This window comes from Pelodiscus sinensis, chromosome 1 (genome assembly GCF_049634645.1).
Source record: "Pelodiscus sinensis isolate JC-2024 chromosome 1, ASM4963464v1, whole genome shotgun sequence".
Lineage (NCBI taxonomy): Eukaryota > Metazoa > Chordata > Testudines > Trionychidae > Pelodiscus > Pelodiscus sinensis.
The window spans coordinates 210,646,653-210,660,781 of record NC_134711.1 but is presented as its reverse complement, the minus strand read 5'-3'; the positions used below and the strand labels follow the sequence as shown (position 1 = coordinate 210,660,781).

Genomic DNA, 14,129 nt, shown 5'->3' with positions numbered 1-14,129 from the left:
AGTGCACCCTTGTAGCCAAGAAAGCCAATGGCATATTAGGGTGCATTAGGAGGAGCATTGCCAGCAGATCTAGAGAAGTGATTATTTCCCTTTATTTGGCATGGGCGAGGCCACATCTGTAATACTGCGTCCGATTCTGGGTCCTCCATTACAGAACGGATGTGAACGCATTGGAGAACGTCCATCAGAGGACAACAAAAACGATTAGGGGGCTAGAGCACATGACTTATGAGCAGAGTCTGAGGGTTCTGGGCTTGTTTAATCTTCAGAAAAGTGAGGGGGATTTGATAGTAGCCTTTCACTACCTTAAGGGAAGTTTCAAAGACGATAGAGAGAAGCTGTTCTTAGTGGTGACAGATTGCAGAATGAGGAGCAATGGTCTTAAGTTACAGTGGGGAGGTCTAGGTTGGATATTAGGAAAAACTATTTCACTAAGAGGGTGGTTGGAGCACTGGAATGGGTTACCTAAGGAGGTGGTGCAATCTCCATCCTGAGAGATTTTTAAGTCCCTGCTTGACAAAGCCCTGACTGGGATGATTTAGTTGGGGTTGGTCCTGCTTTGGGTGAGGAGCTGGATTGATGACCTCCTAAAGTCTCTTCCATAGCTCTAGGATTCTATGATTGAGTTTTCAGCCCATCTGTTTTATTCCTGAAAGTTGGCATTATTAAAAAGACAAACAAATGTGAAATACAGTTTTAAAATACCCTAACTACTTTTACATTTTGTCCCAGTTAAGGCAATACAGTAATATAGTCATTATTAACATCAGGGCCCTGAAGATCAACAGAGCAATCAACACTGCATAACTTAGAATATGTTTCCTGAGTGCCGCCTGCACATGCACAGCCATGTAGAGGAGAGGTTTACAAGTTTCAGCACTAACACATTTTATATGGATGCTTGTTTTTGCCTATTACCTGTAAGAGGGAGCAATGAGTGGAGGCTTTGCCTAATCTCTCTTCCCTTGTAACCTTGCTGAGCTCTTTTCCTCGGTGATAGAACAGTGTGGAACATTTGTTTTTATGTGGCTACTAAAGATAATAAATATTATGTATGTGATGACAAGCTTCATAAAGAGAACTAGACCTAGTCCTCTTAAGACAAATACAACTTTATGGCCCTGATTCAGCCAAGTACCTGAGCTTGTATAACTTCAGACCTATGAGAGTTCCATTTATTTCAATAGGACTACACATGGGCTGAAAGTTAAGAATTTGCTTAGGTGTATTTTGCTGTGAAATGGAACGTGTATCATAGAAACTTACTGTAATATTCTTAAGTTGTTTTGCTTATGGAAGCCTAAAATGGGAACAGAATTGCTATTGTTTGACCAAGATAAAAGTGCAAGGTGCTTCTGCATTTATTGATCTTTATAGGAAAAAGCACCTCCCTTGTGACTACAGCTGGGTATTTTGAAAAAAATTTGTGAAAACATTTGAAATTTTTCCATTGAAAAAAGAAATCAGCGTCATTGTTCAAAAATAGGAAAATGTTGACCAGATCTTATTGTGACCTTTTCTGCCTCCTTGCTATCAAATAACACAACTCACCTACATTTCCTTCTGTTTTTCTCTCCCATAGTGCACAAACAGATCTAAAAACCACTCATGTCATGTTAGTCAGGGGATCCTCCTTTGTTTCACAGTGAAATACAGTAGTCTCTCTCCAAATTCTGGTTCATTTTCCTTCTCTAGCTACTGTTCCACTTTTGAATCAGAGAACATCAGTCAAAATTTTGCAAAACTAATGAGAATAGATACCTTTCTAATTTGAATGGGAGGTGTGAGGTAACCTGCCCTACTCAACTTTGAAAATTACAGCCATGAACTTTACCCACCCTTCATGTATTTTCTAGAATCGCAATAGTGTCTTTTCCATCTCATAAGGCCTCCTTACAAGGCTCAAAGACTCCACAGTCTAGCTAGAGATGTTATCTAATAAATGTTGTACTGCTATGATTTCAATCCAAGAATCTTGAAGCATTTTCCCAATATAAATTTAACCTTTAAGGTGGATAGCTCTTACCACCCTCATTTTAAAGACAGGGAAGCTGAACAAGAGAGGCCAAATGATATGTTGTAAGTTCGGAAGAAGGGACAGTCTGTGACAGAGCTGAAACTGTACCCTCAGCATTAGAGAGTTCTTTGTTTCCATTATGCACTTTAGCCCCATTCACTCAATTCAAACTGTCCGTAGAGTCACAGTAGCACAGTATTGACTAAGGATGTTAAATATTAATTCATTTACTAGTTGACTAGTCGATGGATTTCTATCGACTAGTCAATAGGCACTTCTGCATTCCTCCTTTGAAATGTATGAGAGCCCCAGTGGGGGCTTTTGTGCATTTCAAAGCGGAAGCGCCCACGTGGAGCCCAGAGTCAGCAGGACTTCCCGCTGGCCCCGGGCTACACTCGGCGTGCCAGCTTTGAAATGTACAAGAGTCCCAAGCACGGGCTCTTGTGCATTTCAAAACGGAAGCACCCGCATGGAGCCTGGGGTGAATGGGGGACTCAGAGTCCCCTGCTGACACCAGGCTCCATATGGTGCTATTGCTTTGAAATGCCGTGCAAAGCTGGGGTCAGCAGGGGACTCCCCATCTGATCCCGGGCTCTGCGTGGCATTTCTGCAGAACCCAGGGTCAGCTGGGGAGTTCCACGGAAATGCCACACAGAGCCCGGGATCAGATGGGGAGTCCCCAGCTGATCCCAGGTTCTGTGAAAATGTCATGTGGAGTGTGGGGTCATCCTGGGCTCCACGCAGCCTTTCAAAGCTGCAGCGTCACACAAGGGTCAGCTGGGGAGTCCTTGTGTGCTGCCACTTTGGAGTACCAGTCTTTTCTCTCCCCCCACTCTCTGTCTCTATCAGATAGAGGCAGCAGGCGGGGGAAGCAACTAGTCAACTACAGCCAGTCCCCGAGTTACGAACGAGTTACGGACCAAACATTTGGCCGTAACTCAAAATATTCGTAAGTTGTACCCCATTGATTTACATTGCGACCACGCTGTTCATAAGCGTGGGTCGCGTTTGTAACTCAGGGACCACCTTTATGATCGCTTAATGGGAGGTTTGGTCATAAATGTGAATGGTTGTAAATCGACCATTCGTAAATCGGGGACCGACTGTAGTCCTTTACATCCCTAAATTGAAACATTGTTCCCACAGACTTTATTTAATGGGACTTCTGCTGCTGCATCTATTTGGACATTTCTTTGAAGTTTACATCATAACTGGTCAAATCCAGCTTCATGCACACATTCAGGCTGTCTTCTGTCAGCCTTATGGCAGGAGGCTGGGAATGTGGGGGTATGAGGAGTTCAGGGCTGGGGGTTCAGGTGTATGATGGGCTCAGGGTTGGTGTGTGGGGTGTGTTCAAGGACGTTATGGGCCCTAATTGGGGGCTTGTATTAGAGGCAGCAGCGCAAGGTGAGCTGGTTTTTAAACTGCCCCCCCTTTCCGACCAGCTGCTGCCTGGAACCCCGCCCTGTTGACTTGGATACAGAGTCAGCAGCACGAGATGGCAGGGAGCTCCTCAGGAGTGGGGCCAGAGCGCACTGGCTGCCAGCCCCACCCCCAGCGACTATAGAATAGTCGAGTAACCAATAAAAATTCACAAGGTTAATCGGCTATTCAGTTAACCGATATTTAACATCCCTAGGATGAGTTGGGGCTCCAGAAGAGCCATATCTGGCTCCCTAGTGAGCCATATTTGGCTCGTGAGCCATAGGTTGCCGACCCCTGATGTAAATATATTGTTTCTCATGAAGCAGCAAAACCATTTTATTGTAGGCGGTATCCACAAAATTTTACTACCTGTTTTATACTTCCTTACTGTGTAAATGGTAGGAAGAAAGGGTTACTGGAAGTAAGTGCAAATGCATTACTGTACTGTCTTAGAGTACTTATTTATGTTGAGAGATTAAACAAATGTTTTAAATATTTTGGCTAATAATATTAACTTTATTGATAACACAATAAATTATAGTTGATATGCTCCACCTTCAGTTTTGATTTTCAAGGAATGTGTTGATTCTGTCAGAAGAAGACTCAGTACATTTTGTTACTGAAAACTTAGCAGCTGTTGTGTACCACCAGAGAGAGAATATGTTATTTGGGGGCATTTGATCTTGTGTGCCTTGCTGTTTCACTGAGATTTAATGAGAGTTAATACATTTTTGGCCACACTTTTTGACTGGTTCTGCTGCCTACCAATTTGCAGTTTTTGGTCTCTGTGAGACCAATATTGTAACCTACTGAACTAATGTAACAATACATGGCTGCATACAATAAGGACAGTGAGAACACACCAACCTCTCCTCTGCTGCAGAACACACAGCTTTTGCACGTGAGCTAAAGCAGAAGTTTCCACTGTGTCAGTACTAGAAAAAATTATATCCTGTTTTCAGTTTACCCTCTAGAAAATTAGATTTTTACAAATGGATGAATATTTGAGTTTCTGACTTTGGAGTCCTGGCCAAATTCCAACTTGGATAATTATGTTCAGCCTGTATAGAACTCCTCTTTTAATTGGGTATTGAAAATGAAGGATAAAGTAATGGCTCAGGAGTAAAACTGTGAGTCAGGGCATCTGGGATCTATTGACAGCTATGTCCCAGACATTTTCTATACATTTTCATAAATATATGTTGAAAGTAGAAGATAATGGACAAATTACGAAGATACTGTTTTAGAGTCAATGCATTTTAAAGAAACATAACGTTTTAAAGAGGAATATATTTAAAAATGAATGCTGATCACTAAATTGACATTATTACCGAGACACTGATGTGTACCAAACAGAAAACAGACTCACTCTGTGAGGCTGTCTCACACTTGTGTGGTAAGACTGACACGTGCAGACAGACAGGAGTGCCCTTGGGTGCTACAGATCCCCCTCATTTTATGAGAAGTTGATATGTTTTCTCATTTGCTTGACTGTAGCAACAGAACACTATTTAAGCTCATTCAGGTGTGTGAAAAAGCCACCTTCACTCCCTGCCCCCCCAGCAACTTAAGTTACAGCAGCCTAAGCATCTGGTGGACAGCAGTAAGTATATGGGAGAGCTGTTCCCACAGACATATTGATTGCCTCTTGTGGAAGTTGATTTATTATGCTGATGGGAGAACTCCCTCTCTTTGGTGTTGTCACATTATTGGATTTTAATGTGAGCAGACAGATCACTGTTGCACCCATGGGTGGTGTTTGCTCCAAATTCTGTACAAAGTGGGCCATGTGAGGTGTCAAATGAAAACTTATGCTCGGCTGATTCTATGTATTCTACTCATATACTTGTATGATTTTTGTATGTGAAGTTATGACTATGGGTTTTGTTCTTGTATTTTAAATATACTCTGGGAGAGAGCAATAGGTCTCAACCCCTATTTTTGAGGAATTCAGTGAATGGCTGTGCTAATTAGTGATGCTTCATGGACAATGGCTCTCAGAGTTGCCAATACACACCCGAGGAATGTGTCTGGAAGTCTGCAAACCAGCCAATACATCATGGCTACTTCCACACAAAACATAGACAGATCACTTGATCATGTGACCAGCTCCAGTTTGGGGGACAGCCAGAATATGGAAGTACCATGAGGCTGTCTACATTTTGTCTTGAATCTTGCTCCTGATTCCAGATGCATCCTTGATAGGGACAGAGAGCTGGGGAGGATTTGCAGACCCATCCTGACACAGGATGTGTACACCAGAGACTTTTAAGCTGGCAGTTTGTAACATCTTTGTTAGAGAGAACACATTACGTACATCAATCACCAAGTTCTTGATGCAGGCTTTTGGCAATCTCACTCTCAACCCTTTTCTTTCTTTTATTAATAAACCTTTAGATTTTAAAGGATTGGTGTTGCGTGCTCTTTTGAGTAAGATCTGAGGCATAAATTGACCTGGGACCGTGTCTGTTTTTTGGGACTGGGAGAATGTGTAGCACCTTAGAGACTAACAAATACATATATTATCATGAGCTTTTTGTGGGAGAAACTCACTTCCTCAGATGCAAGTGGAGAAAAAGAGGAACCTCCCAACTAATAACAAAAAAAGAAGGGGGGGGATACCTGTCAATTGTAGTGCTGGTGCTAATGAGACTGATTGGGCTGTAAGTTTCCCATGCTTAGCTTTTGATGTGATTTGGTTGTTGAATATAATGGCCCATTCAGTTTGTCTTTGTTTAAGCCATGAGTGTCAAATTTGCATATGAAGGCCAGTTCCACAGTTTCTCTCTGTAGTTGGTTTCTGAAATTCCTTTGTAGAAGAAAGTCTACTTTTCAATCCATTAATGAATTGCCCAAGTAGGTTACAATGTGCACCTACAAGTTTTTGTGTATTACCATTTCTGATATCCAACTTATGTCCAATTTAACCTTTACGGTAGAGGCTGTTCAGTTCTGCCAATATACATGGCAGAGGGGCACTGCTGGCACTTTATGGTATATATCACATTAGTGGATGTGCAGTTGTATGAGCCTCTGATGTTGTGGCTTATGTGGTTAGGTTCTGTGATGGTGTTACTTTTATAGATTTGTGGACAAAGTTGGCAACAGGGTTTATTGCAGGGGTAAGTTCTTGGTGGCTTCTGAAGCAAATTCTTTCTATCAACACACATCACACCTCAAACATCAAAAGCTAAGTATGGGACTAAGGATGTTAAGGACTAGTCAACTATCCGATAAGCAAATGCTTATCAGTCAGTCGACTGGTTGTTTCCCCCCTCGCGCCCCCTTGCTGCCTCTATCAGACAGAGGCAGCAAAGTAGGGGGGGAAGAAGGGGTACTTCAAAGCGGCAGCACCACACAGCTGAACCCCCAGGCAGCATTTCAAAGGGGCAGCCGCCACAAAGCTGATTCACGGCTCAGCTATGCTGTGCTGCCCCTTTTAAATGCTGAAGTGCTATGGAGCCTGGTGAAATGCCGTGCAGAACCCGGGGTCAGCTGGAGAGTCCCTAGCTCCCCCTGGACTCCGCTGGGGAGTCCCCTGCTAACCCCAGGCTCCACGGGTGCTGCCCCTATAAACGCCACTTTGGCATTTCAAGGGGACAACCATAGAGCTGATCCCAGGCTCAGCTGTGTGGTGCTGCCCCTTTGAAATGCCCCATGGCACCGTGGACCCCGGGGTCAGCTGGGGAGTGCCCAGCTGATCCTGGACTCTGCGTGGCATTTCAGCAGAACATGGGATCACCTGGGGAGTCCCCAGCTGACCCTGAGCTCTGTGGAATTGCTGCGCGGAACCCGGGGTTAGCTGGGGAGTCCCCAGCTGACCCCGGGCTCCATGCAGCATGTAGCGCAGCATGGAGCTCGGGGTTAGCAGGAGACTCCGAGTCCCCCGCTGACCCTGGGCTCCATGGCTTTGAAATGCACAAGAGCTCCTGCTGGCGATTCTTACACATTTCAAAGGAGTAATGTGGAAGTTCCTATCGACTAGTCGAGAAGTCAGTGGAAATTCCGTCAACTAGTCAATTAACCGCAATTTAACATCCTTATGTGGGACTCACATTGTGGCTCTTAAAGTCAACAGAATGGATTTATTGTTTTCAACCTAATGTGGCTAAGTTCAATGTAAAATATCAATGTAGACCAGGCCTAAGCTTTTCTAAATGGGTTAGGAGACCACCTTCTAGCATGAAGACAAAATAGCTGTTGGAACTTATTAATTATATATATTAAAATAGTGTCTAGGAATACCAATCTGGGCCCCATTGTAGCCCAAAGCTTTTGCGCAAAAGGGCCAGTATAGACAGCTCAGATTTGTTTTGCACAAATGGCGATCGGGGCTTTTTTGTGCAAAAGCGTGTCTAGATTGGCACGGACGCTTTTCCACAAAAAGTGCTTTTGCGAAAAAGCGTCAGTGCCAATCTAGACGCTCTTTTCCGCAAATGCTTTTAACGGAAAACTTTTCCGTTAAAAGCATTTGTGGAAAATCATGCTAGTCTAGACGTAGCCAGTAAGTGTGAGGATGGTGGCAGAAAGGATGTAGCAGGTGGGCAAAGCAGATAAGCTGGGCGTGAGTGTATGAAATAACAAAATGAACAGAATAGAGGAAAAACAGGAGAAGTTACAGCTTTCTAATTTCTGAACCAGTGAAAGTCTAGATGCTGAGTCTCTCCTCAGGTGGCTCCACCTAGCCAGTCAACCCAGTGCCATTCTGTCAATATCTTTGATTCCACCTGCTGCTCTCCTTCTAGAAAACAAACCTCAGTCTCTAGGCTTTGTTCAAAATTCTTGCACTGGAAGCTAGATCATGAGAGATGTTTGAGATTACAGTACAAGCTTGTTTGGAGGGAATGAGGAAGAGCAAGAACAATTTTTAGATTTGTGCTGGGAAAAACTGCTTCATGTGCATTGCCTTCAAGGACAAATTACAAAAGTAACATTTGCCGTCAGCTGGTAGAGCAGAACAAAGTATGAATAATAAATAAAAAAAGAATTACCTTTTTATTCCAATGTCTCAATGGTTGTGGGGTTTTTTAAGAAATTGAGAACAATACTTTAAATCGGCTTTTTTTAGAAACAACAACTTTTATGTCCTAGTGACCTACCGAAACCAGCTCCATTATCTTAGCCAGGATTGATATCAGATGGCAGGACTAAAATTAATCTGGCCATTCCTTTTTAGATACTGGCACATTAGATTTCTTCCAGACTTTTGAAAGTGTTCTAAGACCTATTGAAAAATTAATATTAACAGTCTGCGTAGCTCCTCAGTCAGCTCTTTCAAAACTCTTGCATGTAAATTATCTGAACCTGCTGATTAAATATTTCTGACTTCAGTAGCTGCTGTTTAACATCCTCCTGAATACTAACGGAATAGAAAGTGTTATTGTCATTGTTGTGATGTTAAGACATCTTTTCCCCAAATACCAAATAGAAATATTTATGAAACACTTCTGTCTTTTGTTCATTGTTATTGCTAACTGAATTATCATTGATTCAGAAGTATAAAAAGCCAGCTTTATGGATGAAACTAGTTTGGATTAGTTTCTCACAATAATTAGTGTACACAAACCTAATCTGTAAAAACCCCACCATGTAGAGAAGCCTTTAGGAAGGAAAATGTTAGTTGACTGATGATTTTTCTTGATGATTCAGGTCTATAGGGGAGCAGGTATTTACTCTTTAATAACTGCTTCTCCTTATATCCTCTAATAATTGAAATACATTCAGAAAACTAATTACTCGTTTGTGCTGTTTGTTAGAACTGGTGAAATCGAACAACAAATTCTCCCTTGTTGCTGTTGCTTTGGGAATACTGCACTCTGGTGGTTTCCCCAGGAGGTTAGGCTTACCCATTGAGTGACAGGTCAGGTTCCATCTCATTTTTGCACTTAGACGGTACAACCTCTACAGGATTGGGAGATGTGAATCATCAGTCAAATAAGTTGAGGCTTCCCTCTTCACCCATAGGGAACGTGGCTTCACTCTAACCTGAAGATCTTCCTGAAGCCTGTTGTGGGAGCTTTTCTGAATTTCAGGTTACATCTACACAGCAAAAAACCCCCTCTATGGTAGTGAGTCTCAGAGCCTGGGTCAGCTTGCTTGGACTTGTGCTTCCTTGCTAAACATAGCAGAGTAGATGCTTATGCTGTAGCTTGGGCTCTCTAACTCTGCAAGGGGTAGGGTCTCCAGCCCGAACGCCTACACAGCTGTTTAGCCCCACAGCAGGAGCCCGAGTCAGTTGACCCAGGCTCTGGGGCTTGTGGCCTATGGGTGGTTTTGTTTTGTTTTGTTGGGTAGATGTAGCCTCCTCAGTTTTGGTCTGCATTTCCAGTTCACCAGTAGTGAATGTTTATTCAGCTGAAGACCAGGTGAATGGAATGGGGAAAAACTAAGTTTGTCTTCTCCACAGACAAAACTGTTGAGGTCTAATAAACAGAGCAGGTGAATTTGCACTAGTAGACACTAACTTGTGTGTGTGGTTGAGAGATGAGTTTAATTGTAAGCCTCGTTAACTTTTCATAAAACTATTTTGATGAAATAATTTTAAAGTATTTATGATTTTTATTTTATAGTCAAAAGTAATTAACTGAATGATTGGTGGACCAAGATGATGATAATTAATATCTCCTATTTACAGTGCAGCTTTTAGCCCAAAGGGTTTTCATATATTGTATACTCACTGGCTGTGTCTACACTGGGCCACTTATTCCGGAAAATCAGCTGCTTTTCCGGAATAAGCTGCGAGCTATCTACACTGGCCCTGAATTTCCGGAAAGGCAACGATGCTCTACTGTACAAAATCAGCCTCTATTCCGGAAAAACTATTCTGCTCCCGCTCGGGCATAAGTCCTTATTCTGGAACACTGTTCTGGAAAAGGGCCAGTGTAGACAGCCCAGTAGTCTTTTCCGGAAAAAAGCCCCGATCGTGAAATCGGGGCTCTTTTCCAGAAAAGCGCGTCTACATTGGCCACAGACGCTTTTCCGGAAAAAGGGCTTTTCCGGAAAAGCAGCCTGCCAATGTAGACGCTCCTTTTCCAGAAAAACTGAAAACGGAATAGTATTCCGTTTTAAGCATTTCCGGAAATTCATGCCAGTGTAGACACAGCCCTTGTAATCATTTCACCTACCACTGAAAGAGTCACCTGAGGTAGAAACATGTTAACTATTTTATAGCAGCAATGTTACACTGCAGCATTTCTGGAGGGAGTAATAAATAACTACTTATTTATTTTAAATTCAGGGGTATTTGGTATACAGAGTGACTAGATTGCTCATTTTTAATAAAGCACTGCATATAAACTTGTGAATTTTTAGTTCTAGAAGACTTCTCTACTTCAAGATTCAATGCAAGCTTCTTAAGAGAGAGAAGGAGAAGTTACTTTACAAAGTATGTGTTTTTTTTTTCTCTTCTAGATCACAGAACTTTGTGGGGCAAAACGTGTGGGTTACTTTGGTCCAGCTCAATTTTATGTTGCTTTGAAACTAATTGCTGCAGCACAGTCTGGCTTTCCAGTACGGATAGAGAGCCTTAAGTGTGGTAAGTAGCTCACATGGCTTAGTGTGCTGTGAGCTTGTTCGTTCATTTCTTTAACATTCATTGCGTGTTATTGGCTTCATTTAGTTTTTCTTCCAACCTGTTTGTAAAGCAAAACCCATAAAGCAAAACCCTACTTTTATTTATATATATATATATATATATATATATATATATATATATATATATATAGGGGAAGAGGTAAAGGTAGTTTTATAATACATAATTTATGGGTACCACTTATAATGAAATTCTTGGATTCTATGTGCAAAGTTTTATTATATAGAGAGATAAGTTCATACTGCTTCTGCATCTATAAAAGCTTTATAGAAATAGCCAGACCATTAACAGTCATCATTGTCAGTCCATTTTTGCCATCCTCATTCATGCTGTGTGGTACCTTAGGCTTAAAAGGTCTGCTCATGCTGATTCCTGCAACTACATAGAGCTTTTATTGAAGTTGTGGCTCCATGGGAGGTCAGAGTTCTGCTTGTGCAGACCATCCTGCCAGAGTGGGGACTTCCTTTGCAAACTGACCTGTTGAAAAAAATGGCTACAGATTGCAAAATGTACTGTGTCAGTAAATGTTAGAGGGTGCTTTAAAGATGATTTCAAACACATTTCCTGTTCAAATTATTAAGTACAGCTTCTCTGCAGAAAAAAATATTTTTTAACGAGATTTAAAAAAAAATCCCAAGTGGATGGGATGGAAGAACATTTTTACTGGCTTATAACTGGAAGTAATTAGATGTTGCTTCCCTGGTGCCACCTGCACCACCAGCCCCTGAGCAAAGGATTTAAACTTCAAAGTGGGCAGCTAAAATTCTGATCCTTTCCTGGGTCTGTTGTATCATTTTGACACAAAATCTGTGCAGTGACAATCCGGATTAGAACAACTTCTGCTACACTCCTACTAACCAGGAATCCATTCAAAGGCATTTGTTTTAGTGCTAAAATGTTAATTAATGGAGATTGCCTGTCTCCTAGATCTGGAAGGCAAAGGTCATGGAGTTCAGTTGCCTGCCTTCACAGCAGGACCAAGTATTATCCCTGACAAATTTTTGTCCCAAATGCAAGGATTGAACTCTCAGCCCTGGGTTTAGCAGGCTAATGCTCAAGTCACTGAGCTATCCTGTCTCTTAATGTAAACTGCTTCAGGTAAAAGAAGAAGTCTAAGCTCTCACTTCCACAGCTCTCTTGTCCCATTTTGTCATTCTTGATTCTTCTATTGACTGATATCTGATTATTGAAATCTTTGAAAAGTACTCACTTGGGTGTCAATCAGAATTAAGGCATTATTAATTAGGGTAGGTTTTCAGTTGAACTACAGGTATCAAAGTGTGCGTGTGTGTGTATATTATATATTATCATATATATAGTAGCCCAATGTCTGAGAGTCTGTAATGCTGAAATGCTGGCTGTTCCCTCTGGGTGGCCCGTGTTGCATGGGGAGTGTGGGGCCCAAACGGCCACTTGCTCCTCCGTGATGGCCCTGGCTGAGCGGCGCAGAAGTCAGCCGAGTGCCACAGCGGGAAGGGAAGGGGGGCGGGGCGGTGACGTGCGGCGTGACAGCGGCTCCAGGCCTTGCCCCCTGGCCGTGAATGTCACCGCCTCCTTTGCCTCCCGCCATGGTACTCGGCTGACTTCTGCGCTGCTCAGCCAGGCCGCCGCGTGGGAGCAAGTGGTGCAAGCGACCGTTTGGGCTCCACGCTCCCCATGCAGCACGAGGAGCGCAGAGCCCAAAAGGCCATTTGGGCACCGTGGTCCCCTGAGTGAGAGGCAGGAGGAGGAGGAGAAGAGAAAGAGAGACAGAGAGAGAGAGGCAGGAGGCGTAGGAGAGCTGAGAGAGAGAGGAGAGGGGGAGGCAGTAGGAGGAGAAGAGAGAGAGAGAGAGAGACTGGAGGCTCAGGAGAGAAGACTGACATGGAGGAGAGACCTGAAAATCCCGTCTTATGACGGGCTAATTGGCTAGTATATATACTGACTGACTGACTGATTGCAGAAGTAAGCCTGAACCTGAGATAGGGATGTAAAATCTCATTTAATCAATTAACCTCTTAACCATGATCCCGTGGGTGGGGGGCTGCTCCAGTCCACCTGGGCCCGATGAACCATGGACTGTTTGGGCTGGGCAGAGACCTGCTCTGGTCCATGGCACAACCAGCCTTACTGGGCTGGAACTGTCCCTCCACCCCACCTGCATAGGGCTCCCCAGGCTGTTGCCTATCCCCTAGGCCACAGCAGAACTCACCCCACCTCCCTATCTTTAGGACGTCCCTTATCCTGCCTTCTTTTTGCTAGAGCCAGGTCCATCCAATGGGGCAGCTCATTACAGGTAAGCATTACCAGGTAAGGGTGATGCTAACCGGTTACATCTCTAGCCTGGGAAGAATGCAACATGGTAGTGCCCCATTTGAAAATCGTACTGTAAATATGTTTTGTAACAGAATCACTGCTAGGGCCCTCAGTTTGCCCTTTTTACTTCCAAATTAAACTAATTTTTTAAAATTATCCCCGTGACTGTGCACATGTGTGGGTTTATGTTTTAATTTGCATTTATACTTTCACCACTGTTTTGAAAGAGATCCCAGTTCCTAGACTTTGATCATCCCTCTGTATATCCAGAGCACTTCATTTGTTGAGACTGCTGATGTGTGTATGTATTTTGGACCCTGTTCTCCCTGTTATCTTTGTTGTTTCATCATTATGAGCTAGCAGGGAAGTGAAAATTAAATTGTCAAGAATCTTGTCTAAAGCACTTCTAAAAGACTAGGCTCCTTAATACATTGTTTGATCATCAAGCCTAAGTGCTGGGATTTTCATATAGTTTCTGACTTTGTTTTGAAGGATTGCATTTAAAAACAAAACACCACAAAAAAAAAAAGCTCTAAACCAACAATAAACCATAAATCTGTCAAGAGGACATTATTAAATAGGGATTTTGGGTCAGATTCCTGCTATGTCTATCCTAAGGATATTTTTAGAGCATTAAAGTTAGTGGAGAAATTGATTACTTCAGCAATCTGAATCAAGTAAGATTCAATATGTATGTTTCACAAGTACAGCAGCTGGAATTACTACACAGATTTGCTTGAACAAGGGTATTTTCTGTCTTTGGATTGATGTCCCACTTGTTGAAATGTTTCCAGGCATCAA

The 14,129-nt window shown here is 42.7% G+C and overlaps 1 protein-coding gene across 7 annotated transcripts in view; it reads left to right on the top strand.

The window, feature by feature from the left end:
• Nucleotides 1-14,129, top strand: part of REPS2 (RALBP1 associated Eps domain containing 2) — a 143,713-nt gene that overhangs the window by 36,598 nt on the left and 92,986 nt on the right. For 6 of the 7 annotated variants that reach the window (XM_006113357.4, XM_014568624.3, XM_006113356.4 and 3 more), the window contains exon 2: nucleotides 10,853-10,976. In XM_006113357.4, coding sequence (XP_006113419.2) covers nucleotides 10,853-10,976 — 124 coding nt within the window. Of the gene's footprint in view, nucleotides 1-10,753; nucleotides 10,827-10,852; nucleotides 10,977-14,129 lie in introns of those variants that run through there. The other variant, XM_075914105.1, reaches the window with a different exon arrangement.